Source organism: Stegodyphus dumicola, chromosome 1, assembly GCF_044657685.1.
Source record: "Stegodyphus dumicola isolate Sdum_Otavi_A_Nest chromosome 1, ASM4465768v1".
NCBI classification, from domain to species: domain Eukaryota; kingdom Metazoa; phylum Arthropoda; class Arachnida; order Araneae; family Eresidae; genus Stegodyphus; species Stegodyphus dumicola.
In genome coordinates, this window is record NC_140768.1 from 42,376,197 (window position 1) to 42,403,416 (window position 27,220).

At 31.7% G+C, this 27,220-nt stretch overlaps 1 protein-coding gene across 4 annotated transcripts in view; it reads right to left on the reverse strand.

Annotated features, from left to right (window-relative positions):
• Positions 1-12,626: 12,626 nt before the first annotated feature.
• Positions 12,627-27,220, reverse strand: part of LOC118195504 (nephrin-like) — a 497,037-nt gene continuing 482,443 nt past the window's right edge. For all 4 annotated transcript variants that reach the window (XM_085814172.1, XM_085814182.1, XM_085814164.1 and 1 more), the window contains 2 exons: positions 22,303-22,433; positions 12,627-19,940 (listed from right to left, as the gene is read on the reverse strand). In XM_085814172.1, the coding sequence (XP_085670298.1) occupies positions 19,668-19,940; positions 22,303-22,433 (404 nt within the window). In that variant the 3' untranslated portion in view covers positions 12,627-19,667. The remainder of the gene's footprint in view (positions 19,941-22,302; positions 22,434-27,220) is intronic.

Below are 27,220 nucleotides of genomic sequence, written 5' to 3' on the forward strand. Positions count from 1 at the left end.
TACTAACGTTCCCAAAGAAAACGAAGAAAAAGAAAAAAAAAACTGCATATTGCTATGATGTATTGTGTTTAATGAAAATATTTTGTTAAAACTGCCGGAAAGGGAATATATTTCCCATTCTAACCAATTTCAGGCTCTTTTATTAAATGATTGCTCACTGATCTTAAATATTTGCGTTTAATTCTGGAGTTAATCAGTATTGGTTATTGCCAGAGCTTAAATCTTTCTTTATGATCTGCATCTTTAGATCCGTATTGGAATCAAAATTCATACTGTTCAGTAGTGATTAAGAGCTGCCGACAGGAGGCGCTGCTAGCGCGTTATACTCTCGACCTACGTAATTTGAATTGAGTATTCTTTTCTTTTGTGTACTTGCTGTAACAGATCTTACAGCTTTGTGATTGAGAATTTAAAATATTTTGGAGCCAGATCGTTCCTCTACAGCAACAAAATGATTAATAAATACATAATAAAGTAAATATCTTTGTGATGATAATCTGTGTTATTAAATACAAAGTCAACCAGCTCCTGAGTACAGTTCAAGTGGTCCGTCGAGAATCGAAGGTGAGCTCTCCCATTTTAATCTCTATTAAATTTGAAGAGTATAACTGTTATAAATATGGAAGCTCTAAAAACTAGAAAAAGAGTGTTAAAAAGTTCACTGACGAAGCATAAAGATAAAGTTGTTTCGTCATTAGATGTTTCAGATTCAGTTGCGTTGCAGCTATTTGAAACCAAAACTAATGAAATTTCTAACGAACTTAAATCTGTATTTTATTCAATTTGCGAAACATGTAAACCCGAAGAATTGGATAACTTTATTAAGGATAAAGAAGATACAGATGATATTGTTGATGAGTTGCTATTGATGATTAAACGTAAATTAGTCGTAGTTAAAAATAAGATGAATTCTGAACATTCTGTTTCTACTGTGCCGAGTAATAATAATTCAAATGTGCTTTCGGATGTTAAGTTACCGACGCTATCGGTACCAATATTCAATGGTAAAATAGAGAATTGGATAATGTTTAAAGATATGTTTAAAGCTAGTGTAATAGAAAACAAATCTATTTCGAGTAATGCAATGAGATTGCAATATTTAAAAGCTAGTTGTAAGGACGAAGCTCTGAGAGTAATACAGTCTATTTCTATTTCGGATACAAATTTCGATATAGCTTGGAAACTTTTATAAGATAGGTATTCGAATAAACGTGAGCTTTTAAATGCTATAATTAAAAAGCTTTTGAATCAGCCGAGTATTAGCCAGACATCTAGTTCTATTCTAAATTTAATTGATGTAACGAACGAGTGTATTCGAACTTTAAATATTTTAAACTACAAGGTAGAAAACTTATCTGAAATAATGATAGTATATTTGATAGTGGATAAGTTTGATAAATCGACTCGATACTGGTGGGAAAAGGAATTAAAAAACTCGGAAGAATTTGGTACGATTGAACAATTACTTTCGTTTTTACAAAGCCAAGCGAGAACGCTTCAAAATAGTAAAATAAAGGAGGTAAAAAAGAGTAATAATTCTCCACATAAACTTACGAGTATGATATCCACTTCTAATACAAAAAACATAAATTTGAAATGCATAAAGTGCCGTGGTGAAGAATTCCATTCATTATATAAGTGTCCGGAATTTATACATCTTTCTGTCAATGACAGGTGTGAATTCGTGAAAAGAAATAAGCTTTGTTTTAATTGTTTGAAAAACCATTCCGTTCGAACGTGTTCGTCTAATTATCGATGTCAAAAATGTTCACGAAAGCATTCAACTCTATTACATTTCGAAAATGAAAAACAAAATAAATCCGAAAGTGCTCATATTTCAAAGCCGGAAGTAGGGGGGGGAGAAGACGACAGTCAGCCTCAATCCGAATGCTGAAAAATTTGTTTATGACTCTTCTTCTACCAATAAAGAAAGTATTTTCGCCGGCACAGCTGTAAACGGAATGCGTCAGACCAAAAATGTTTTACTTTCTACTGGGAATATTTTAATAAGAGATTGCTACGGTGAATTAAAATCAGTTCGCGCTTTGTGTGATGTAGGTTCGATGACGTCATTCTTAAGGGTTGAATGTGCTAATTCGTTAGGCATTAAAAGAGAAAAAATATCTGTTGCGGTTTCTGGATTAAATAACACGAGAATAAATATTAATTCTAAAGTATATATCAAACGGTATTGACTTTGAAATGAGTTTAGAATTTTTGTGCGTGCCTAAAATCTCGGACTCCATACCAATAAATAATATAGAAGTTCCGACTGAACATTTTCCTCAAAACATTAAGTTTGCTGATCCAAACTTTTATAAAAGAGGAAAAATTGATGCATTATTAGGCGCGGAGGTGTTTTATCAGATCTTAAAATTCGGTCAAGTTGAAGTGCCCAATTCAGAGCTAAGATTTCAAAATTCTGTTTTTGGCTTTATAGCCACTGGCAGCATTTTAGGTTCAGAGACTGAAAATACGGGAGCAGTTCACTGTAGATTAATTAATAATTATAGTGGTATAGAAAATGAAATTAAAAAATTTTGGCAACTTGAGTCTATAGGAATTAAAGAGGATCCCAGTGAAAATGAGATAGATCAATCTTTAGAAACATTTGAAAAAACTGTTCGTTTTAAAGATAACCGGTATGAGGTTCAATTACCGTGGAAAAGAGATTGGGGAGAGCTCAATAATAACTTCATCGTTGCTAAAAACAGACTTAATTTACTTATGCGTAGACTTCAAAAAGATCCAAATCTTCATTTGCAGTATATTAAAACTTTAAAAGTCTATGAAAATAAGAATATTATAGAGAAAGTTAGATGTCCCAAAGAACCTGTTGATAAACCTGTGTTCTATTTGCCACATCAACCAGTTTTTAGAGAGGAAAGTGCAACTACAAAAATGAGAATAGTATTTGATGCAAGTTCCAGTCATAACTTTAAGCATTTAAGTCTAAATGATTGCCTGTGGTCAGGGCCAAACCTGAATTCGAACATATTCGACATTCTTGTTAATTTCAGATTAAACAAAGTCGCCTTTACTTCAGACATAGAGAAAGCTTTCCTACAAATTTTATTAGCCGAAAAGGACAGAGATGCAGTTCGTTTTCTGTGGGAAGAAAATGGTAAAATTCAAGTTTACAGATTTAATCGTGTTCTTTTTGGTGTTACGAGCAGTCCATTCCTTTTGACTGCTACTTTGAAAACTCACCTGAGAAAGCACTCTGAAGAATTCCCGACTACAACAGAATGCTTAGACCGCTGTTTGTATGTGGATGATTTTATTTCTGGAGCTGATAATGTGTCGGATGCTTTTGAGATCTCCACTCAAGCTACATCAATTATGAGCCAAGCTAGCATGGTGCTACGAAAATGGACTACGAATGACAACACATTGATGCAGTTTTGGACACGTGAAGGTTTCGATACACAGCCACAAGTCAACACTATTAAAGTTTTGGGACTGTCATGGAATCCTACTGAAGATTGTCTAATATTGGGAAAGCAGAGCCTAGTGAACAGTCTGTCTAAAAACGAAAGTACCAAACGATTCATACTACGTACAATTGGAAGGATTTTTGATCCGCTTGGGTTGCTTTCGCCGTTTACTATTCGTGCAAAGTTCATTCTACAAGTCTTATGGGTGAAGAAAATTTCTTGGGATGAAGCAATACCTGTAGATCTACAAAAAAAATGGCTTCAGTGGTGCTCCGAAGTTCCTGATCTTTCAGAGTTACGAGTTCCTAGAAATGTGCTCAATTTACAAGAGTCAACCGATATCTTAGAACTACACTGCTTCTGCGACGCTAGCCAAAAGGCTTATGGTACTGCTATTTATGCAAGAGTTGTGAAGGATAATAACATCGAAGTGAATTTATTGGTTAGCAAGAGTCGAGTGACGCCACTAAGGAAAATCACTCTACCTAGACTAGAATTACTCGGTGCTTTGCTTGCCGCCCGACTAGCGAGTAAAGTCAAGAAAACAGTGGATTTAAAAAAGCCCTCCTTAGTGTTCTTTTGGACGGATTCAAAAATAACTCTCTATTGGATTAAAGGATCTACGAAACGATGGAAATCATTTGTTGCCAATAGAGTTAACGAAATACAGAGTTTAAGTGATACCCGTGCCTGGGCACACTGCCCTGGGAAGCAAAATCCAGCTGATCTTCTCAGCAGGGGAGTCAGTGCTGACATTTTATTGAACAGTGACATTTGGTGGCATGGACCCCAATTTTTGAGAGAAAAGACTGATGTTCCGGTAGACAATAATGACATTCTAATTTCATTAGATGACTTTTCTGATGAACTAAAGAAAACTGATGACTCTAATGATCATTCTCCTATTGCCTTCACTGTTTTAAATCATAGTTCTATAATTGATGATATTCTTTCCTTGAGTAATAATTATTTAACTATTGTTCATGTTATGTGCTATGTATTTAGATTTATCAATAATGTTAGAAATGAAAAGCTTACAGGTCACCTTACATTTAGCGAGTTGAGAAGAGCGGAAATCTATTTATTTAGGTCAATCCAACAAGGTGAGTTTGTAGATGAAATAAAACATCTTGAGAGAGGTGCCTCACTGCCCAGCAACAGCAAGGTAAAATCTTTAAACTGTTTTTTAGATAAAGACAATGTTCTAAGGGTTGGAGGCAGACTAAAACATTCTGACCTCAGTACATATGAGAAAAATCCAATTGTTCTGCCAGATAAGCATCCATTAACTTTAATAATTGTGAGGTATTATCATTTAAAATATTTGCATGTTGGTTCAAATGCATTATTGTATCATGTTCGACGTAAATTTTGGGTCTTAAATGGCAGAAATGTTTGTCGTAAAGTTGTTTTTCAATGTATAACTTGTTTTAAAAACAAACCTGTTTTTGAGACTCAGATAATGGGTGATCTGCCCAAAGAACGAGTAACACCTTCTTACCCATTTAGTAATGTTGGAACTGACTTTTGTGGACCATTCCACATTAAATTTAAAAATCAGCGTAAGGGTAAACTAAACAAAGTTTATGTGTGCATATTTGTATGCTTAAGCACCAAAGCCATCCATTTAGATTTTGTCTCTGATCTTACTTCAGATGCCTTTATAGTTTGTTTGAAACGATTTTTTAGTCGCAGGGGTAAATGTGCAAAATTATTCAGTGATAATGCAAAGAATTATGTGGGTGCAAGCATTGAGCTCAGAAAATTGTATAAATTGGTTAAACACCCAGATGAAACACTGACTAAATACCTGCTAAGTGAAAACATTGAGTGGAGGTTTATCCCTCCTAAATCACCAAACTTCGGCGGCCTTTGGGAAGCCGGGGTGAAATCTTTTAAGTTTCATTTGAAACGAATTATTGGCAATGCTCATCTGCTTCTTGAAGAATTTCTCACTGTGATTCTAGAAATTGAAAGCGTATTAAATTCCAGACCCCTTACTCCCTTATCATCCGAGTTTGATAATTTTGAAACCTTGTCCCCCGGACATTTTCTCATAGGGAGGCCTTTAGCTTCAATAGCTGAACCCCAACTTGTTGAGATACCAGAAAATAGGCTCTCAAAGTGGCAAAAAATAACGAAATATAGTCAACAAATTTGGAAGTTATGAAAGAGAGACTATTTAAATAACCTTCAACAACGTAGTAAATGGATGTTTGCTAAAGATAATGTTAAGGTGGGTTCATTTGTGTTAGTCAAGGATGAGCATATGCCCAGTACAAAATGGTTAACAGGTAGAATTGCAGAAATAATTTTTGGAAAAGATAAAAAAGTTCGAGTGATTAACATAGTATTACCAGGTGGTAAAATGTTAAAAAGAAATGTGAGAGACATTTGTGTTCTTCCTGTGAATTGTAATTAGATTTATGTATTGTATATTGTAATGTGTTTCTTTCCAGTGTTTATATTGCATTTATGATTTAATATGTATTTTAAAAATTTAACCATTGTATTGCTATTGCTTACAATTGTTTGTTATTATATTGTGCTTTAAAACAGTGTATACTAATTGTAATATTTTGAAACCCGTAAGGTTTCAAGGTCGGGAGTATGTTCAATAGTGATTAAGAGCTGCCGACAGGAGGCGCTGCTAGCGCGTTATACTCTCGACCTACGTAATTTGAATTGAGTATTCTTTTCTTTTGTGTACTTGCTGTAACAGATCTTACAGCTTTGTGATTGAGAATTTAAAATATTTTGGAGCCAGATCGTTCCTCTACAGCAACAAAATGATTAATAAATACATAATAAAGTAAATATCTTTGTGATGATAATCTGTGTTATTAAATACAAAGTCAACCAGCTCCTGAGTACAGTTCACATACTTTAAATTAATAGAAGGAACAATAGAGTTTACAACAATTGAATTATAAATAATGTTTAGAAAAAGATAATCTAATAAGAAGAAAGTTATAGGCCTAAGATGTCATAAAAAGTTTATTGGTTTCATTAATCGTGTGAATGCTTATTAAATCGTTCTTCATACTCCTAGAAAATCTTGAAACCTATTAAGAAAAACCTCTTCCTGCTTCCAAGATATATAGCAAGCAATGTAATCAGAAGGAAGTTCAGTTAGATACAGTGGAGTTTGTAGCTTTGGATATAAATCGTCAATGGGTGCAATCATCCTATGTATGCTGTACATACTGAAGCGTTAACGCTATGTAGAAAACAAAATTGAATTTTTTTCTTACTAAGATCAAATGCCACTGAAGAAGGTGAGCCAAAGCTATAATCGAAGGAACCAAATTAATACTTTCGATTCTATAGCACATATATGCTCAATGACGATCACTCAGACGGTGCTATAGATTCCTTTAAGGATTTGGCTAAATACTGTCAAGTGACAATACCCAAGCCATCTGGTTTTCAATTAGTATCGTTCAAATTTTCCGTTAGGCTTCTTTGCACTTGGCTTCTACTCTAAACTGTTGAATTTAATTTAGATTTTTTTTAACCAAATTACCATCTGTTAAGTTTGTTTTCTATTAAACTTATCCACAATGAGAGTGTTAATTCGTAGCATGAGATCTGAACGTCTGTGTTGAACGATAGCACATGAGTTGAATATGAAATTTATATTCAATACATAAAGATTAATTGGTCAATTTAGAAATATTCCAAGACTAAACATCTGTAAATTAAAGTAAGGAAGTAAAACAGAATTACAAATGCTTAGGAATGTCAAATGTTTAAAATTTTACCAACGAAGATTTCTATGTTAAACTATGAAGAAATCTGCAGAATTCCTTGAGATATACTTCCAAATAATTTCTGTAATAACAAAATGATTATCCTTTTTTAAAAACAAATATATTTTTTTAATTTTCTTTTTCAGTTAAATTGTCAATTATTATTTTATTTGAACATTTATCAACTCCGAATCAATAAAACTGTTTGAAATAATATTTTTTAAAACTTACTAATGCTTATCACATAAACGAGAGGACAAAACAGAAATTCACAGAAGTTTTAAAGACAACGAATTTCGTAAACATTTTCTTTCCAGTATGTTAAATTTAATCTTGTTTTCAAGCAATCTGTTCTTGAGTAAAATCTTTCTTATCTGTTATAAAACTAATCTGAATGATGACTAAATAGTTTCTTAGATTTTAAATTTAACATCAAAGTAAATAAGAAATTTAAAAATTCTTATTCAATTTTGGAATGGTAGTCCTAGTGTGCTTCCTATATTCGATTCGGTATCTATTCTATATACAAAAAAGTTAATTGTTCTTGTCATGTAAATAACTTCCAAGTTTAAGTCTAAAGAAACTTCAATTACTTATAAAGCCTTATTTCTGCACAGTAAGTCCATTTAAACTAATACTTTAATTACGATTATTCAAATTCTTGTTATTTAAATTTGAATTAAAGAGACCTAGAAACAGATTTTTTAAGGGAATAGCTATAAGTAGTTCCTAGCTTTTTCTTCCTATGGAATTCTCTAAAATGTTAATGATTAGAGTGGTTAAGTGAACTAAGCCTTACTAGTTTAGTAAAATCATTTAAAGATTATGCCATACAAATTCATTGTTCGAAATTTTAGAAAACTTTATTAGTGCTGAGTATAGCTTTCTAAATCTCACATTTTAGTTAAAATAATTTAAATATTTTCCTCTCCTAACGTACTGAATTTTTAAACTAAAATTTTGTTTTAAAATTTGATAGATTGCTATATTCGGGTATTTTGATAAGTGAAATTTCTGTATGAGAGGAAGCAGCGTAATTATGATACTGCATAGTAACACTTATTGTATTTAAATTCTAAATATACTGTATAAGTCGTTTACCGTATATGTAAATTTAATAGTTAATGCTAATCATAATAACCCCATATAGCTAAGCGATGTCAGTTTAGACCTGCATTTTTACTGTGCTGATCACTGATTTGTGTGAAAGGATTTGTGTGTGTTTACGAATAGGAAGAAGGAATAAAAACTAAGATTCTGTTAGAATTAGTGCCGCACAAAATAAGTATGCTTTTGAATTTCCATCCCTTAAAATTGTTAGGACTAGTGTTTCTCTTGATTTGCGTTGGAAACATGAATGGTCCTGAATCGGAACAGGGAGCTTACTCAAGCTATGTTCAAGAAAGTGTGAAGTAGACAACACAAGCAGGAAGGGTATACGAAACCCTTTATTTTCAATCTTTTACAGGATCTCCCGAGCTTCGGAATACAAAGACCAACCACTTGTGGTCTGAACGTAAGAATATAAAAACTACTAACTAAAACTCTAACTAAAACTAACTTTGAATTAGTATACAAATGCCTAACACTAAGATTGGCCTTTATTTAAAAAAAGGCACGTATGTAGTACGCCGAGCTGCTAAAACTACGATACGTTTGCAACTATCAAGAGAGCTAAACCTCTGGCCTTAAAGGCAACCAGAAACAGAGTGAAAACTCGTAAAACTACAGTGGCAAGCGGCTTGCTTCCTAAAAACTCCTTCTCTCTTTCGCTTGGCAAAAAGCCACAACTTAAGTACTTGGCGTTATCAAGACAATTTGCATAAACAAGTTAAAGCATTTAATTCTGGCCGGAAGTAGAAAATAAGAAGTGATAGTACAGTTTTAAAATAAAATAAAAGTTAGCAAAACTTAGGATCCTTACAAAATTTAACTTAATATGCAAGAAGGATCTGATATCCGAGCTAATTTTATTTTCGAGTACATACAGTATTTTACTACAAAATAATGTAAGTGCAAAATTCTAACTGAGGGTTACTGACGCAGGAGTTTGTAAATTTGGTTGTAGAATTTTGCGGATAATTTTATAAATCTTTATATTTTATTCTAAATTGTGGATATTCTTACAAATCAAAAAAATTATGTAAGAAAGAACAACTTTAAAGAAAATCTGGATTATTACTGAGATGTTTCCTTCTATGTGTATAAATAAGTTCACAAGATTAGAAGAAAAGGAATTTCTTTTTCGATTGCTTAGCTGCGGAATTAGGTTAGAGTTGGTAGTTATTGTGGACGAACGTCTAAATACTAAAGCAACTAGTAATAAGCAACAGAACCAGTGTGACGTAAACATATTTGCAGGATTAGACTTTTCGAAGGTTAAATACAATATTATTTCTAATTCTCAGAAGTGAAAATGATGGCGGGAAATAATCTGCTCACATGAGAATAACAAACAGAAATTCCAGAACCTTCTGGATAATGATAGACAATGAAGCGGCATCTATTCACATAAAAGTGAACCATGAGCAACTGAATACAAATTCCTTAAAAGCTACGGGTAAAAATGGATTAGAATTAAAATCTTTATGCAAAATCGCAAGATTTATAAGGATGTAAAACGCTTCTAGGAAATCAAATTCAACAATGGAAGATAATGTTGTAAATTATTTCGGCCGCTGAAAAATGAAAAATGTACTGTTTTTTATTAGCACAGATGGCCAATAAAGGATTTATGAATTCCTTTTTTTTCAGGGCATATGCCTCCTGTTCTTTTATCACAAAACTGCATGATTTTCATTGATTGATCACTGTATATTAAACCACAGTGGCAAAGAATAATGTACACACCTTAAGAGTTCAATCCGAGTACAAATGTTTCTGAAATTACCGATCAAGATTTATAATTTAAAGTTTTTAATTTTATTCTGTTTTACATCTAAGATCTGTTTTTCTTACCTTAAAATATTATTTACATTATTAAAATTTAAAATACTTTGCCCTGCCTACTATTTATATTTACATCTAAAACGTATTTTTTTCTAATATAACGATATTAACTGATATCTCACACTTCTGTTTCAGTACTTTTTTTAAAGCGTTTGAAATCTTGAATAAATATGCAATACAAATAATCTTCAACACTTTAATCATGTAGTCATTTCCTCTACAGTGGTCACTTACGCAAAAGACCAAAATCGGTTAGAATAGCCGTGATCGTCTTAGAGTTCACTGTATTAGATTTTCTATAGTTATCAACAGAAACTAATTTAGAAAACATTTAGAAATAGAAACTATATTTCTAAAAATCAATTCAATATTAGATCAAATAAATGAACTGTTTTGCATAAAATGTAAAAATAATTAAATCAATTATTTTCCCTATAAATCCGAAATTAATCAATTAATTAAATCAACTTATTTTTTCCCTATAAATCAACTGATCAATATAACAAAGCAGTTAAAAGAAATAAAAATAAAATAATTTAATTAGTTTGATTGTAAAATTTTAATCAAAGAACAGGACTAAACAAAACTCCGATGAAACTGGAAATAAAAAATGATCGTTATTCAAAAGTTTTTCATCGTCGCTTTTTTTCCCTGTTATTTTTGATAGAGCAGTACTGGCGTAAAATATACCTAATAGAACTGGTGTACTCTTCAAATACGAGATTTGCTCAATTATTAATTTTGTTATAATTGAATTCCATAATGCAGCCATATTTAATCACAGATTATGTTATGGCTTGAAAAAGAATCCACATGAATGGTAGTTATATGTTTAAATGAAGAAGAATGCACTAATGTGCATGAAGAGATAATTCGAAGAAGAATATCCGGCCAGAGGGGCAAGATTCTCAACACTGTAGCAAATATTTAAAGTAGGAAAGCTTATTTATTGCTTGCTGAAATAAAATTTTTACATATCTGACTTTTGCTTAGATTACAGCATTTTTCCCTCTTACTTTTAATTAAAGCTCTTTAGCTTTTCAAAATACCGGGTGCCCTAAAAGTCTGTTAACATTTGAAAATTCAATAATTCACAGAATAATGTAGGTAGAGAGGTACGAATGGGAGGACTACGACCTGGTCTAAAAACAGACCGTATGATCTTGTTTGGATCACCTCTAATTATATTAGGTAGAGAGGTAAAAATTGTCGCACATGCTTGAAATGACATGGGTTTTTATTTAAAGTATAAAACGTGCATAAAAAGACCAACATATGGCGGTAGGCAGCAAAACGTTAGTGATTTTGCATGAGAATCGTGTATGAAATGAGCTGTAGGAAACAGGAAATCAGTCCTTTCATGGCTTTATCACTTTTCTATCCTTGCCTCCGGGTGTTGGTCTCACTGTGATATGGACTTAACACATAAATCGTGATCGGTCCCTTTTTCTTTGAGGAAGTGCTTTTTAAACTGATAGTGTGCCAAGTACGCCGATACGATACAGTATCGCATCATCCCTAGTCTGGTGAAATACAACCGCAGGAAGGTACGACTTTTATGCAAAAGGGAGCTCCACCCCATATTGCTACACGTGTCAAAGATCTCTTGCACGCATCTTTTGTGGAGGATCGCATGCTGAGTAGCCATTTCCGTCATGCTTGGCCTCTTAGGTCCCCAGATCTCAATTCGTGTGATTATTGATTGTGGGGTTACCTGGAATGCCAAGTCTACTGCGATCCTCTGATCTCATTAGGGATATTAGAAGAGAAAAGCCGGCGGCAATTTCTCACCATCCCAACAGATATGCTGCGCAACGCTGTTCACAATATCTAACTAAGCTACCTTGACTAAGCTACACCTTGACTAAGCTACTTTTATTAAATGATGTCCGAAATTTTTAGCATTTGTTAAAAAGAACATCGCCTTTGTTAAAATCAATTGTTATGCTAATTGTTGCTTTTGTTATTATATGAAGCGCCATCTGTTAGCCGTTTTTAGCACTTTTATTTTGCTTTCAATAAAACCTCATGACATTTCAAGTATGTGCGTCAGGTTTTACTTCTCTACCTACATTGATTCGTGAATTTATTGAATTTTCAAATGTTAAGGGACTTTTGGGTCACTTTGTATATAATACTTATAAAAGTAACTTCTTTATGTATTCTTTACATATTATATTACAAACTTAGAATAGAAGAATTCCCAATAGAATCCCAGAACAAAAATGATTTCATTTGTCATACAGAAAATGCAAACTCTTAAATGGCATGCTACTTGTATGCGCAAACTGTCACTATTATTTTAAACTAACAATGCAATCTGTGCATTTTCAAAATATATCTATTAATGTAACAGTTTACAAATTTGATTAGATTTTTTAAGTACGAAAATATGACACTAAACTACTGTTTGTGTAATGCATATACTGGTTCAATTAACATGATAAATGCGATTAAGCTTGATTCAATATAAGTATTCATACTCATACACGTTTTATATACAAGTTTATTTCATATCGCTCATAAAGTCATACACAGAGCTCTTTCAAAATGTTCTCTTTTTTGCTTTTACATGTTATATCAAAATTAATGAAGATGGTATCTTAAGATTAAAGAAAACAACATGAAGTACATATTTGACAGCATTATGATAAGTGAAACATGGCCAACTACAAAATAATTTTCAATTATTATTTCAAATAATAATGTAGATACTGTTTGATTGAAGAATTCTTATACGCAAGCTATAAAAACCGAATAATGAATTTTGAAGTTTCATTCAATGATTTTTAAAGTAGATAATTCAATTTTTTTATTGTTCTGCACATGTATGTTTCTGATGTCAATAGAAAAACTATTGATCACATGACATTCTAATTAGGTTTTATAAATAACAATTTGAAAATGTAATTGTAGTAGGCCATCAGTATGAACAACATTTCTATGCAACAGCAATGAAAAATCTTGATGGAAACAAAATCAACAAAACACGCAAAACTGCAAAAGCGTAATTCACAGTAACACTACTTAAAAGGAACATAAAATCAGTTTTTCTACGTAACAGATGAACTACAATAATAATAATTGAGGATGCATTCTTCTTGGAAATCCTGACTGCTTTAATGAAGTGAATGTTCTGAACCTTCACGTAATATTATATTTGTTCACACAAGAGACATCACGTACTAAGCAGTGTCAGAAATAAGTGTATTTTAGACTCATTTGAGGTACATAATTTGTTTTATATATCATAAAGGTTTCAATAAGTAATTCGACATAAGAAGCAATTTTTAAATATTTGTAGGAAAGGTGACATCGATATCAAACCAAGGTTTAAATAGTTTATAGTAAATATAACGTATTACTTTTATCATTTAATTTTAAATACGAATTCATAAAAACGATATTTTTTTTTCTCTGACAAATGAAACACGAGTATTTTAGAGTGCGTACAAAAATTCTCACTTTGCAGATTGCCTCCCACTATACAAGTATAAGAACCATAAATCATGTAAACACGAAATTTTTAATAACGAATTATTTTAACAAAAGACATCGCTATAACCTCCAGGAATATTTCTAATATACAATATTACAAGTTGCGAAAGTAAAATAAAAGCCAAAAAAGTTTCTCACGCAATTCAAATCATTTTCATAATTCTTATTAAGGTTCTTCACTTAATTCCAAATGTTCACACAAAACAAGTAATTAATATTTTACAAATTAATATTTCACTTAATTTAAGCAGTTTATACTATATTTTTAATACTTCGAACAGTGAATACTTTATTTCGAAAATTTCGGATCCAAATTTATGCTCTTTAATAAAAAAGTTATCAATTTCTAAATAAAACACACTTCTACCTGCATCATTAGATTTATAATTTAATTATATGTTATAAGGCATTTAATTATATGTTAGTTAAGTTTCATTAGCATGTATATACGTCGAAAATTCAAAAGAAAATGTAGTACATAAAATTATTCACTATTTATTTGATGTTTTAATATTTATTGAAATAAAAGTACTCTAAAAATGTTAATTTTTCTTGATAAATACCAGGTTTTTTTTTCTTATTATTCTTAATTGTTCAGGTTCAACAACTTGTAGATGTAAAAAAATACTTACAGATAAAAATAAAGTGCATGACATAATCTTGACCATTGGAGCTCATAAAAGTACGGTATAAATGAAAACTAAATTTAAAGGATTACGACTGAACTCTGAATTCTCGAACTGTTATCCGAATGGTTAGCTGTTATCCGAACACTGTGATACTGTAAATCGTAATGTTCTACAATCTAAATTATGACTGTTTAAATACTAATGATGATCTCAAATATCAGATTTAAAATGATAACGAGAATTTACAATCTGTTCAAAATGAACGCGTAAAATTAAAGCAATTTTAATACTAATAATCCAGGCAGATCAAATACTAAAGCTTTAAATTTTTAGAAACAGCTACAAAATGATTAGTGCAACAGAACACTATGCATAAAACTGGTCATGTAGCTCTTATAAACTATATATTTTTAGAACTGAAAACCAGTTCCAGGTATTTTCAGTGAGTATTCACGAGTATAATTAATCAAAGCAGATACGTTTTTATTACGAATAAAGATAAAAATGTTTTAAATTATCGCTATGCAATTAAAAGCAAAGCGTTTTCAGTGAATTTCATAACAAAAGGTGTGTTCAGTAAAGATAAAACTTTATATAAATTTTTTTAACGATAAGAGATAAGTATAATTAATTCAACTTTCTTCATTTTTGTAAAAAAAAATGTTACAATAAACAACAAGAAAATGGAAAATGTCATTATTGTCTCCAGAGTTACCACAAATTGTGCATCTTTAGTAAGGAATAAACTCGAAACTACTTATCTAATTAACCCAACTACGGCATATTCGGAGAGTCTCGGACAACAATTCTCTCATTTAAAATGCTCAACTGATAAAACGTAACAATTTTAACAGTTTGACAGAAAGCTTTACAAAATATACCTTTTGCAATTCTATTTTTTATTATACTTTTTATCTAAGATTAAATATTGCTTATATCTTATTCTGCAGCAAAATTTTGAGAATGGTATCTATATGAAAATTATTGCAAACTTATAAATTTATCATTAAGTCAAATTTATCCCAAATTACTGAATTTTTTACATGATATACCTCTTATATTATCTTGAATAACATTGTAATATTTTAAATTAGATGAAAGATTAATTAAGTTTAAAAATAATGCTAGCTATGGACCTTACCACACGTACAGATACCTAATCTATGCTATAAAAACCTTGATATGATATTTGCTTCCCCAATCTATGTGATGAGAGAGGTAAGTGTAAATGTTTGAAAGAAAAAACTCGGCATGCTTAAAATCAGTCTTTGGTGGACGAAAAGGACGACTAGAAACACTAGACAAACCGAGCATGAGACAGTATAAAAGTAAAAGACAGGGTTTCGTACAAGAATTATAGTATCCATTCATGAAGCCATAAGAAATATATAAAAATGTTTAAAGAAAATGAGTACAAAAAATGAATTAAACATACGCGAAATTTTTCATAAAATATTTACATAATATAAAATCAAAACAAAAAAATCTCTAAACAATACAGTAACTCACTAATGAATACTTAAAAATAAATTCACTCAGGCAGTTGTACATACTTTAACACGTTAAGCATCATAATATGAAATAATAGGAAATATACTGGGGTATTCTGTAATCATTTGTTAAAAGTTTAAGATCTACAAAGTGCCTAATGGAAGGTTGAAGAAATAATGCCGAGGAAGCGGTATTTTAAAGCGTTAAACAGAATACAACAAAACTGATTTAACTTTCTATTTATATCCAAGTTCCATATTAAAATTACGAAAGCATACGCACATATTCATGCACATAGATCATAATTCTGTTGTAAAATGTGATCCATATTTACATGCTATATACTTACAAGCTTCATGTGTATTTTGTGTAATTTAAATAGGTCTTTTGGTAATTTTAAACCCTGCATAGTTATTTAAAGGCTAATTAATTATAGCCCTCCTTTTACGAGACTTTGTTTTGTTCATTTTTAAAACTTTTAGTTCATGTAATCTCTCATACATATCTACCGAAAGGTTTATAAAGCCGGGGAAGGGGGGGCGGTAGATGAGACATACAAAAATAAACCGCATAACAAAGATAAATTTTGTAAGACATACAAAAATAACATAAAAGAGGATTTAGTATTTCAACAACAAAAAATACGTACTGTAGTATATAGTACCAAGCTTAATACTAAAATGACCAATCAGTTAGGAATTTTTATCGAGCAAACAACTTACTTCAAGAAGTAACTTCAGAATTCTAGAATTCACAACTACTACATTACTTCAGCTGATGGCAGTGGTAAGCAACATACAATTTCGTCGCCTATTTTTGCATTTATATTCATATAAGAAACTGTTAATCAAAACCAAATGATCGGCCATGGAAAATTAATGAACTTTTGTGATACAGTGATTCTCATAAATATCATCATTATTTACATGCTGTACATGAGAATTTTATATTAGTAGGCTACCACTTTCTGTTAGGTGAATGTTATGAAATCCTTGGATTATGATCTGTGAAACGTGATTTGTTAATAACAATTAGTCATAAATAAAGGTGGCACAAAAGCTGCTGTGTGTATTTAAAAACAGGCGATGATTACTCTGTACATTTCCTTGAGTAAAGTAATATGTTTTTTTATGCACAACATATAAACGTTTCTTTTTTTAACTTTTCTTGATACGGATATGCTATAGAAATAAATGCCTTCCTTTGCTCTTCTCAAGGCTGTGAGAAATATTTTTATAGCGATTTCAAGGTTAATCAAGAAATTGCCAAAGCTTAACGTGCTAAAATATTAACAATTTTATGTACAGAAATTGAGTTTAGAATGCATTGCTAATATTTTAGCAAATATTAGCAATGCATTCTAAACTCAACTTCTGTACATTTTTCTCTTACTGCCGCTTCAAATCATTTGCTCTTTCAGAAAGTAGGTAAAACTACTGAATGATATAGTCCTTGAAACGTTAATAACTAAATATAATGCAAATATACATTTCAGACAACGAAATTATTTTAATGAAGGGAATATTGCAAATTTTTAAGCAACCGAAATTATGAAAAATTATCAATAATTTCTGATTAAAAATAAGATAAACTTTGAGGACAGATAAGATAAAGGTTTGAAGAGAAATAAGATAAAATTTGAGAAAAATAAGATAAAATTTGAAAGTTTGGGAAGATTTTTTTTTTTCCAAAGTTTTCCAAAATAATGGTTCTTTGAATAAAGTAACATGAATTTTGAAAATTAAATTTGACGCACTTAAAAAATTTGTATTTTTTATAATATTTGTGCATCACATACAGAAACGTTTTGAACATACATGGTAGGATATTTTTACTGCTCAAATTAATAAGTTTCCATTATTATACTTAATTTTGACTGGAAGAGAAACTTAAACGTATTTATCTTAAACAGCATTGTCTTAAACTTTATCAAAACTAACTTTACAATTATAATGATTGTGCTTCTGACAACGAAATATAAATAAATAATTATAAATTACACATACTTTGCATTGAAAAAGCACACAATAGTTGCATAAATTAGAATTAAAAATTTATTCTTTATTCTAACACACTAAATGTTGTTTTACTTCTAATTTATTGATCCTGTGACAAACTTTAATCTCATAAAAATAATTTGGAGTACACCATTACTAATGGAGATGCAGATATAGAAAAGAATTTCAACGTGTCAGAAAAAGTACCCATTTTCAACTGAACATCGAAGAGAATATACGTTGTACTAAAGAATAACAGTTTGTTGTATAATTCAAGCAAACATTTTCTAGTATTATATGCAATTTTTTTTCAAAGTTATAAAAGTATTTTGGAAATGAGAAATGCTACACAAATGTCATTAATTATCTCCAAAATTTTAAGAGAATTCAAAATTTGGTTGCTTAAAATATGCAAATAATCCCATTGAACAAAAGGTATTTTTTTTAATTTTTTATTTTCCTGAGACACTATAGGGTTATTATAAATGAGATCAAACCCTTATCAAATTATTCTAACCGCGTGCGTTTTAGAAGTAACAAATATCTAACATATGGCTTCACATATTTTTGCAAACATAACATATTAATTTATAAAGTAAGAAATGCTGTATGAGCGACGATCATAATCATCAAATAAATAACAATAATTTAACATCAAAATGTTCTTTCAAAATAAATATAATCACCGTGATAAATGTCGGAAATTAACTGGCCAAATATTAAATTCAAAATGAAATTATTTCCTTAATAAGTTTCCTTAAAATGTCATATAATTGATTAATTAATTTTAATTAAAGCTTTTCTCTTACTAAAAGTACTGGATATAAATCATTCAAAAACTTTATTCTAGAAATTAATTGATCAGTAATTACCTTAACATTTCAAATTAATTGCATCAGCCAATATATTTCATGCTATAAATACAACATGACCTTTCATGCTATAAATACTATGCAACTTTTAAAGCAGAAAATTAATTTTACATGTAAGCTAAAACGAAATAATCGTTTCGCTTCAAAGACGGTATTTTTACAATTTGCACAATTCATGGATCTGTGCAACATAATTATATCACCAAAGATATGCAGTGAATTTGAAACTTCGATTATTGCTTATATTATAGATAATTTATATTTAACTCTTTTCATAACGTATTCTCAAAACTAAATAATAAGCATAAATTACTTTAGTTGCAGAGGTTCTTTCACACGGTTCCAGTTATCCGAATGAGTATTCACCGAGTAAAAACATTTGAAGATAAGGCACACAAAAGAGTTCTTCGAAGCACGAGTACAAAATTTGAGCACCACAAAATCGTTTCAATAAAAGCTCATCAGTGGCAGGATAGATATCCACAAGACAGGGCCACTCAGCTCACTAATATGCAATATCCTCCAGTTCACAAATATGATAAACACATAGGCCTTAGGTAAGGTCTGTTGAGCCTTAATTAAAAAGACACAATAAGAGAAAGTTTTCACTTGTAGGTATGAGTGATGAAATACGGGACAAATGGGTCACGACTTTCTCCTATACACGTTGAATAATATATGAGAAGCAAATACAGTACGCAGTGTGGTACAGCAGGTGAAAATCGTATCCACTTGGATGAAGGTTCTATGGAGTGTCCCCAGGACCTGTCCTAAATCCTGTTTCACTGCTAAAGTATTAAAAAGACGAAAAGATATCTCACGGCCGTAAATTAAGAAGCCAAGGAGATTTGCAGAAGCAGCTGCCCTTCGTGGATACACCAGCTTGCTGTTGCATGTAGTTGCCTTTTCAACATCCAGCTAGGCCTTAGTCCATTGGTCATCGACCGATAACATCCAGTTTTGTAGATTCTTTCGAACCTAATAGGATATAATTAATATACAGGGCACTTGGTAGAGCTCCAAGTTAAACAGAGGTACTTTGTCAGACGAGGTGTCCGTCCATCTCACTATGTACAATGACCCCTTCAGCAGGTCCGGGGGACATGTGATTGCACTGGTTTGGTGTCGAATGCATGGGTGAACCTTGTAAGTGGGGATTGAAAGTGCTGAGTGCTGGTGAAGGTTTGGACGAAGTGCCTCCTGGAGGATAGGGAACAAAATGACGGTCTTCTGTGTCAGGAGTGTAGTGGACTTCTGCACCACTAGCTGCTGTTCTTCCGGGTGGAGGAGGAGGATATACACCTTTCTCGTAATTCTGAAATAGTAAAGCAAAAAAAATTACAAATTATTAAACTTTCATTCTTTATGAATACTTAAAATTTATAAAAATTGTTCCTATCAGGAAGCCATTTCACACCAATAACTTACTTAAACTTATTTCCAAACAGCTAAATGTAATTATTATCGTCTATAGTTACTACTGATACCCTTTTTAAATTACATTTTATTTCCACAAATCTGTGCACGTTAAAGAGTTACGCACGGGTTATAATACCCTTTATATCAAACATAAATTCATGGGGAAAAACCTCAGTCATACTATAAATAAAAATATCACTATTGATATAAATTGAAAGGCGTATTTATATTAAAATTGTAAGTCAATCAGAATTGAATGTGCATTAAAATCTCTTGTTATCTACGAGTAACAAGTTCACAATCAAGTAATATTTATAGTTGCTTCATGACTAGATGAGATCCTGATTGCCACTGATGAGCAAATTTTTGCACTGCTGCCGATTAAATTTGTAGCAAAAAGGTGCATGATAATATACGTACGTTTACTTTAAAGACTCTTTATAATGAAAAGATGCAATCATTAAAGTTTTAGTTATGCTGGACAATAGAATATGCTGTAATCATTTCTGAGTGTGGTCACTGAGAAAGGGAGTCATTGCTCTATAACGAAATATACATTCGAACTGAAGTTTGAACTGAATGGTATTTTGAGATATTGCAGTCCAGGTAGCTGTAATTTGTTGCCAGAATTATCCTGATGTAGCTGCTAGTTGCTTTTGTCATGCCAGTGTAAGTGACACATAATCCAGCTAGCTTAATCTAGAAAAGATCTAGTAAACGCGTCGAGCAAAGCAAAACCGTAATTTGTAGAATGCTGAAGAAATACCTGATGTTGGATGCCAACTGTGGTTGCGCATTTTTCTGCTGGTAGGCGATCCTAGATTGCCTGTACAATTATGGAAAAACCACACAGTGCGTAATGCAAAGCTGATTGATATGAGACTCAGATATACATACCATACACACAAGTGGTATTCGCATGCAGTCACGTCCTATATTACCAATGCTGTGCTCTATGATAATGCATAAGCTAGTATTATTGTACGCAAACTCTGTTTCACCATTGCAACATATTTATACACATACATCTTCCTTGTATTCATCATGACATCGCATGCAAAGCGGTATTCGTTTGGAAAGACGATGTCTCGTAAATCATGCGTCCATGTACTCCGTAATGCAGCCGCAGACGCGTGTGATGTGTTGTTAAAGCTAGGCAAAGCAAGAGCCGTCGTGAAAACATTCCGTAACCTTAAAGATATTGTACTTGCCATGTTGCACTCCGTGTTAACTGCGTTAGTCTTTGTGATGTGGTTATAAGATTTATGTGAACATTCATGCAAAATGCCTGCCTTCCCTTCACGATCTTTGGTGTTTTCAGATTGCTGAGAACCTGCACGTTATTCATTCCCTTTTACATGGATTCCTCTAATCCATATTCGCATGACAATGATAGGATTTTGACTAAAGGCAGAATTTTCAAATATTACAAAATTATATAGCACGTAGCTATTATTCTTCTGCGAATAACATCGTACAAATGCTGAAGTACGTTAAATCTTCTTACTCGTGTGCTCTGATCTACATTTGTAGTCAACTAACAAGAAGAAAACACGATTTTCATATGGAAAACTCATCCTCTCTTTTGTTTTGCACTGCCTTTAGACTGCGTCGCTGACGTGTGTTATTCGTAGATGTGCCGCCCAGACAGTATAGTGATTAGGTGAGTTTATTGCGATACCGATGAGTCCGGGTTCGAATCCCGGAGACATGGATGTTTGTAAATGCATAGTGTCCTTGTGTCATGTGGGCACTTTAAATATATGGCGAGGCCAAAGTCCTCCCGAGAGGTTGATGGTAAGGGAAGAAGGGTGGGAGACCCTCGGGGTGCTCTCCATCATAATTAGAGCGGAACTGAGCGAAGTCGTACCGCCACTTGTATGGTGCTCAAGGCTCTAGCAAACGACAGGTGAACACTCCTTGCCAGGATGAATTTCTTAAACTTGTACGGATAGTACTATCAGACAAATGAGATAAGTCATACAGCAACAACATTCGCAGATTCGCTGCATTTCTAAAATTTTTTTTTCTTACAATGCTCTATTTATTATGAAAATTTCACCTTGATCGACTGCGTGTTGACCTTTTAACGTTCACTAATGCGAGGAATTAATATACGTATTTATTCATGCTGGCCTCTCTGCCCATTCATTGACGAAATGGGAACCCAACGTTCTATAGTTAATAGTACTTAATAAATTGCAACATGGTCAATGAAATATTGAAATACACAAGAAATAATTATATAATACACTTACATCGGGTCTTTCTCCGAGTTTTAAGTTGTAAGCGTTCCTTCTCAGAGCGTTTGTATAAAATTCATCCTCTGCTCCATACAGAAGTTTATTTGGCACGCCTCCACTTCTTTCGTATCTGTCCTCCAGGTTCACTGTACAGAAAAGAGATGGAACTGAGCGTTAATGCATGAAGTAACAAAAAAACGTTCTGAATAATAGACCTCGACACAAATAAATAGTGTCGTGAAGGAACGATAAATCATCCACAATGTGCTAAAGGAGAATCAAAATTCTCTCCTTAACATACTTTGGAGATCATATACTACAGATGGTTATGCAGTACAGAAACTTATGAATAACATAGACATACTTGCTCTTCCATTTTTCAAATGGGCATCTTTACTAAAAATAGCATTTTTATATAGAGGACATCTAAAAGAGCTTCCAAACAGCGGTATTTGTAAAATAGAACCACGGAGCCTCTTTTTAAACTTGGGTGCAGAAACAAAATTTGAAATGCTCTAGGAATCTCTATTTTTTTTTAATCTGAATACATCTAGAATGATATTCACAATATTAATAAAAGTTTTGTGTAAATCTTATAAAAATTTAAATAGTGATATAATATGAAATAAAACGTTCTTCGAAGATGAAACGATCTTTACATGATTGACTTTCCTCTAATTACTTTTGACCCACAATTAAATCCGCGTAAAACTGGGAAAAATATATATGAGTATTCTAATCAACAAATAAATATCATCCAATTATCATCACTATCAGAGTAGCTATACTTCTTATAATTTTAGTTTCAGTATCATATTTTCTTTCTTTTTAGAGCTATAACCTAAGGCGACACTACCGAATAGTTTTAATTTAAACATCCAGGTTTTACAGATTTTATACCAACAGAAACGAAGCATATTTTCTAAAGTAACAAGTGTTACAGCAAATAATTTTCTTAATCCTGTATTTAATAGAGAAAAATCATGCTATCAATAAAATTGAAACAAATCTGTTTCGCCTCAAAACGCCTCTTTATAAGAAATCTATATAATAAGTTTTTATTTACTTTTTTCATTTTTGGGAGAGAGGAGTTAATTATTTTAAATATTAGGTTAAAATGTATTTTCTCCCTCCTATCCACATGCCTTCGTGTTGAAATTGGAAGCCTACTCTACGCGTATTCGAGTGGTCAAGGGTTCGAGGCCCAGCGAGGACACTGCTCATTTTTTCATGTTTCCTGCTTCAGAAAAACCGAATGACTCTACAGTGGCACCCGAACTAAAAGGTGGCAAACAATAATTGGTCACCACCAGAATCTGGCAATTGGGTCTTATAATCCCCAGTCGTCCTTTAAAAGGAGGAGTATGTAAGGTATTTTCTCATTCCTTTCCGCATGCTTTCGTGGTGTAACGGTAGCACGTATTCGAGAGGTCCAGGTTCAAATCCCGGAGAGGACACTGCATATTTTTCACATCTCCTGCTTCAAAAAGCCCTAATGACTCTACAAGGTTTATTTAAATAGTTACAAAAATAAACAGGTTGCTGCATAAAATCTGAAAAAGAAGTTATTTTTGTATATTTATCACCTGGATGAGTTGTCATATAAATGGTTATTACCTTTTAAAAGGTGTCTTAAACTAAAAAAAAAAAAAAAAAATAGCAACATAAAGGTAGTCGGATTAAAATTCAAAGCAATTTGAAACTAATAAGAATCATATTAATTCTTCTTTGTTACACCAGACATAAATGGGAAATAAATCGTGGTATATTTCTTAGATATCAAATATGTCAATTTTTAAACGTAAAAGGAATCTCAATAACTAACTATTCATAACTGAAATTAAAAAACTAAACTAGAAACGAATAAAAGCGAAATCTAAAATTATATATTCTGTTCTCACATCAAAACTATCCATGAGACATTTAAAGAAAAAGAACAAATTGGAACATAGATCCAGGCATTTTTAAAGGCAATGCGGTTTGTCGTCAAAATAAAACTTTACCATATCAAATAATAAGAAAATTCTTGCAAATAGAATTCGCAGAAGGAATTTTTTCCGCCAAAGAAAAAGAAAAGAACACAGCAAAATGCATTTAAATGCGACACCCCTAGCAGCAGGTGCTGTACACTCCTAAATTTTTTATGTCTTTTGTATACGCCAATGCCCATCATAGTTCTTAGAACCCCCTTCCATATTTTCCTCTCTTCTTTCTACTTAAAACCTATCAGAATTTGTATTTTTATTTTCGAATTTTCAAGACGCGGAGGAATTCGGTGGTAAACATTCCATCTTCGTCGCACATATTGATTTCTTTTCAAGGCTACCGCCCAATTGCCACCACTCTTCACTTCTGCTATTGCTGAATGTTTGAGAGAACAAAGAAAAAGAGGAAAAAAATTCTAAAATGTTGCTAACTTTATTCCAGCATTCCCAGAATTCCTATCTCCCACCAGTAATAATTTACATCAGACAGATAAATAGCATTACGCTCGAGTATTTCCTGTGGCTAAGCGAAAAAATAAAATAAATGGTGTTATTTTCCAAGCGACAGAAATAAGCATTTTGGTGAGGTATATTTAAATAACTCTATATGTCAGAAAAGGAACACTTTGATTACCAGTTTTTTTTATTATTATTATTTTTTCCAGATCCTTACCTTCCATTCAGACAATCACCCTTTCTTAAAATAAACGGCAACCATTACATAAAGTATGGATTTCAAATGTTGAAATAAACATGATCTTACATTATGCTATGCATTTTACTGTACGGTTTAACTTTTCAAAGACTCTGTAAGAATGCTCCCTGTGCGAATTTATGATGTTAAAATTCAGAACAATGAACTTCATTTAAAAATATTTCTATGAAATTGTTTCTATTATTTGTTATTAATTTATAATCCTTCTCTTCTTCCTAATAAATTCCTTTCTTTTTGAGAACTCACATTCGAATTAAAGCAGTCAACAATTTGTCCATCCTTTCGCAGCTACTCCAAATTTCTAGCAGAAGAAATATTCCAAATTTGTCGAAAGATATGCCAAAAGATCCAGAGATATGAAAACTTTGAAGACTTCCTTCTGTGGGGAACCTATATAAAGAAGTTTAGCCACATATAAAGCCGAGTCTTTATTCTATTCTCCTGAGTGTTTGCTTCATCCTAGATAGCTAAAGCTGCAGAATTTTTATTAGTCTTATCAGGTTCAGTGTTTCTCCTTACTTGCTTTGGGAACATTAAATGACCTGACTCGGAACAGGGAGCTTACTAAAGCTATGTTCAATAAATGTGGGAAGTAGACAATACACACAAGAAGGGTATACGAAACCCTTTATTTTTCTCTCTTTACAATGATTTCCGGACTTCGGAATACAGAGACCAACCACTTGTGGTTAGAACGTAAGAATATAAAAAATCTTAACTAAACTCTAACTAAACTAACTTTGGATTAATAAACAAGTGCCTACTTGAAGATTGGCCGTATATAAACAGAAAGTCGTATGTAGTACAGAGAACTGCTAACACTACAATACGTTTAAAATTATCAAGAGGATTAAACCTCTGGCCTTGAAGGCAACCAGCAACCGAGTAAAACTGCTATGGCAAGCGGCCTGCTTCTAATAGCTCCTTCCTTTCTCTTGCTTGGCAAAAAGCCACAACTTAAGTACTTGGCGTTCGCAAGACAAATTTGCATAAATAAGCTTTTAATTCTGGCTGGAAGTAGAAAATAAGAAGTGATAGTAAAGATTTAAAATAAAATAAACGTTAGTAAAACTTAAGATCCTTACAGTCTGACTGATTTATTATCATTTAGCGTTTTCTGAGTGTTTCTGATATTTTCCTATGCGTTTAACTGTATCTAATAAACATGAAAAAGTTTGATTACGTTCTTGATAATATTATCAACGTCAGAGGTACTTTGAATTACTTTAATGTTATATGGTTTTGATAAATACCGAGTAATATGATATATAACTAGATTTAAAGAATTAACCTATGTAAGGTTTTGTTGTTTGTGTTATTTATTCGTAACAGCAAGTATAAATGAAATTATATTATTGATAAAACTATCTCGAAATAAAAACTTTTGAATTAAAAAAAATTCTCTTCAAAGGATAATTGTAAGTGACGAAGTGTTCTATAAAATACACATTCTCTGGAACGCTCCGAGTCATAGCTAAATCGGAAATTAGATAAACAGACGTTACATTCCTTGCATAAATTAAATAAATAAACAAAACCAAATTTTATTTAATTTAATATTTAAATAACTGAACCGGTTTCTTTAAATAGAACCCTTAAGCAGCTATTCATCGTTTCTTTTTACAGATGTACTAGCTAAACAAGAGATTTCCAAAAAAAATCAAATGCCTTTTTTTTCCATTTTATTCTTTTAATTAATTAATATTATATGATAGCCAGAATGAATACCCTCAAAAAATCTTAGGTTATTTTTTAATTTTAAGTGACTATATATTATGCTTAATTGTTTATGAGCTACAGAACTTTATCACTTCAGGAGCTCAAAATGTAACAATGTTACTGCTAAAAATATTTTGCCCAAAATGTTACTGCTAAAAAACATTTTCACAAAATGTTACTGCAAAAAACAATGTTACTGCTCAAAACATTTTGCACAAAATGTTACTGCTAAAAACATTCTGCACAAATTTGATTAAACACAAAATGTGTTAAATCAAATTTGAGCAGTTTACCTGACATTAACTTCTTTATTCATTTGTGCAGTTTACCTGATTCTAACTTCTTAAGTCCTTAAATTAACTCAGATGCTTTCCTTATATTAATTTATTTACTTTATTTAGTTTTGTTGAATTCTTTGCAATTTTTAGAACGTTTTCAGTTGTGTGTAACTACTATTTCTTTTAAGGAATGAAATTTTAAAAATCATTCTTAAAAATTACAATAAATTATGTCT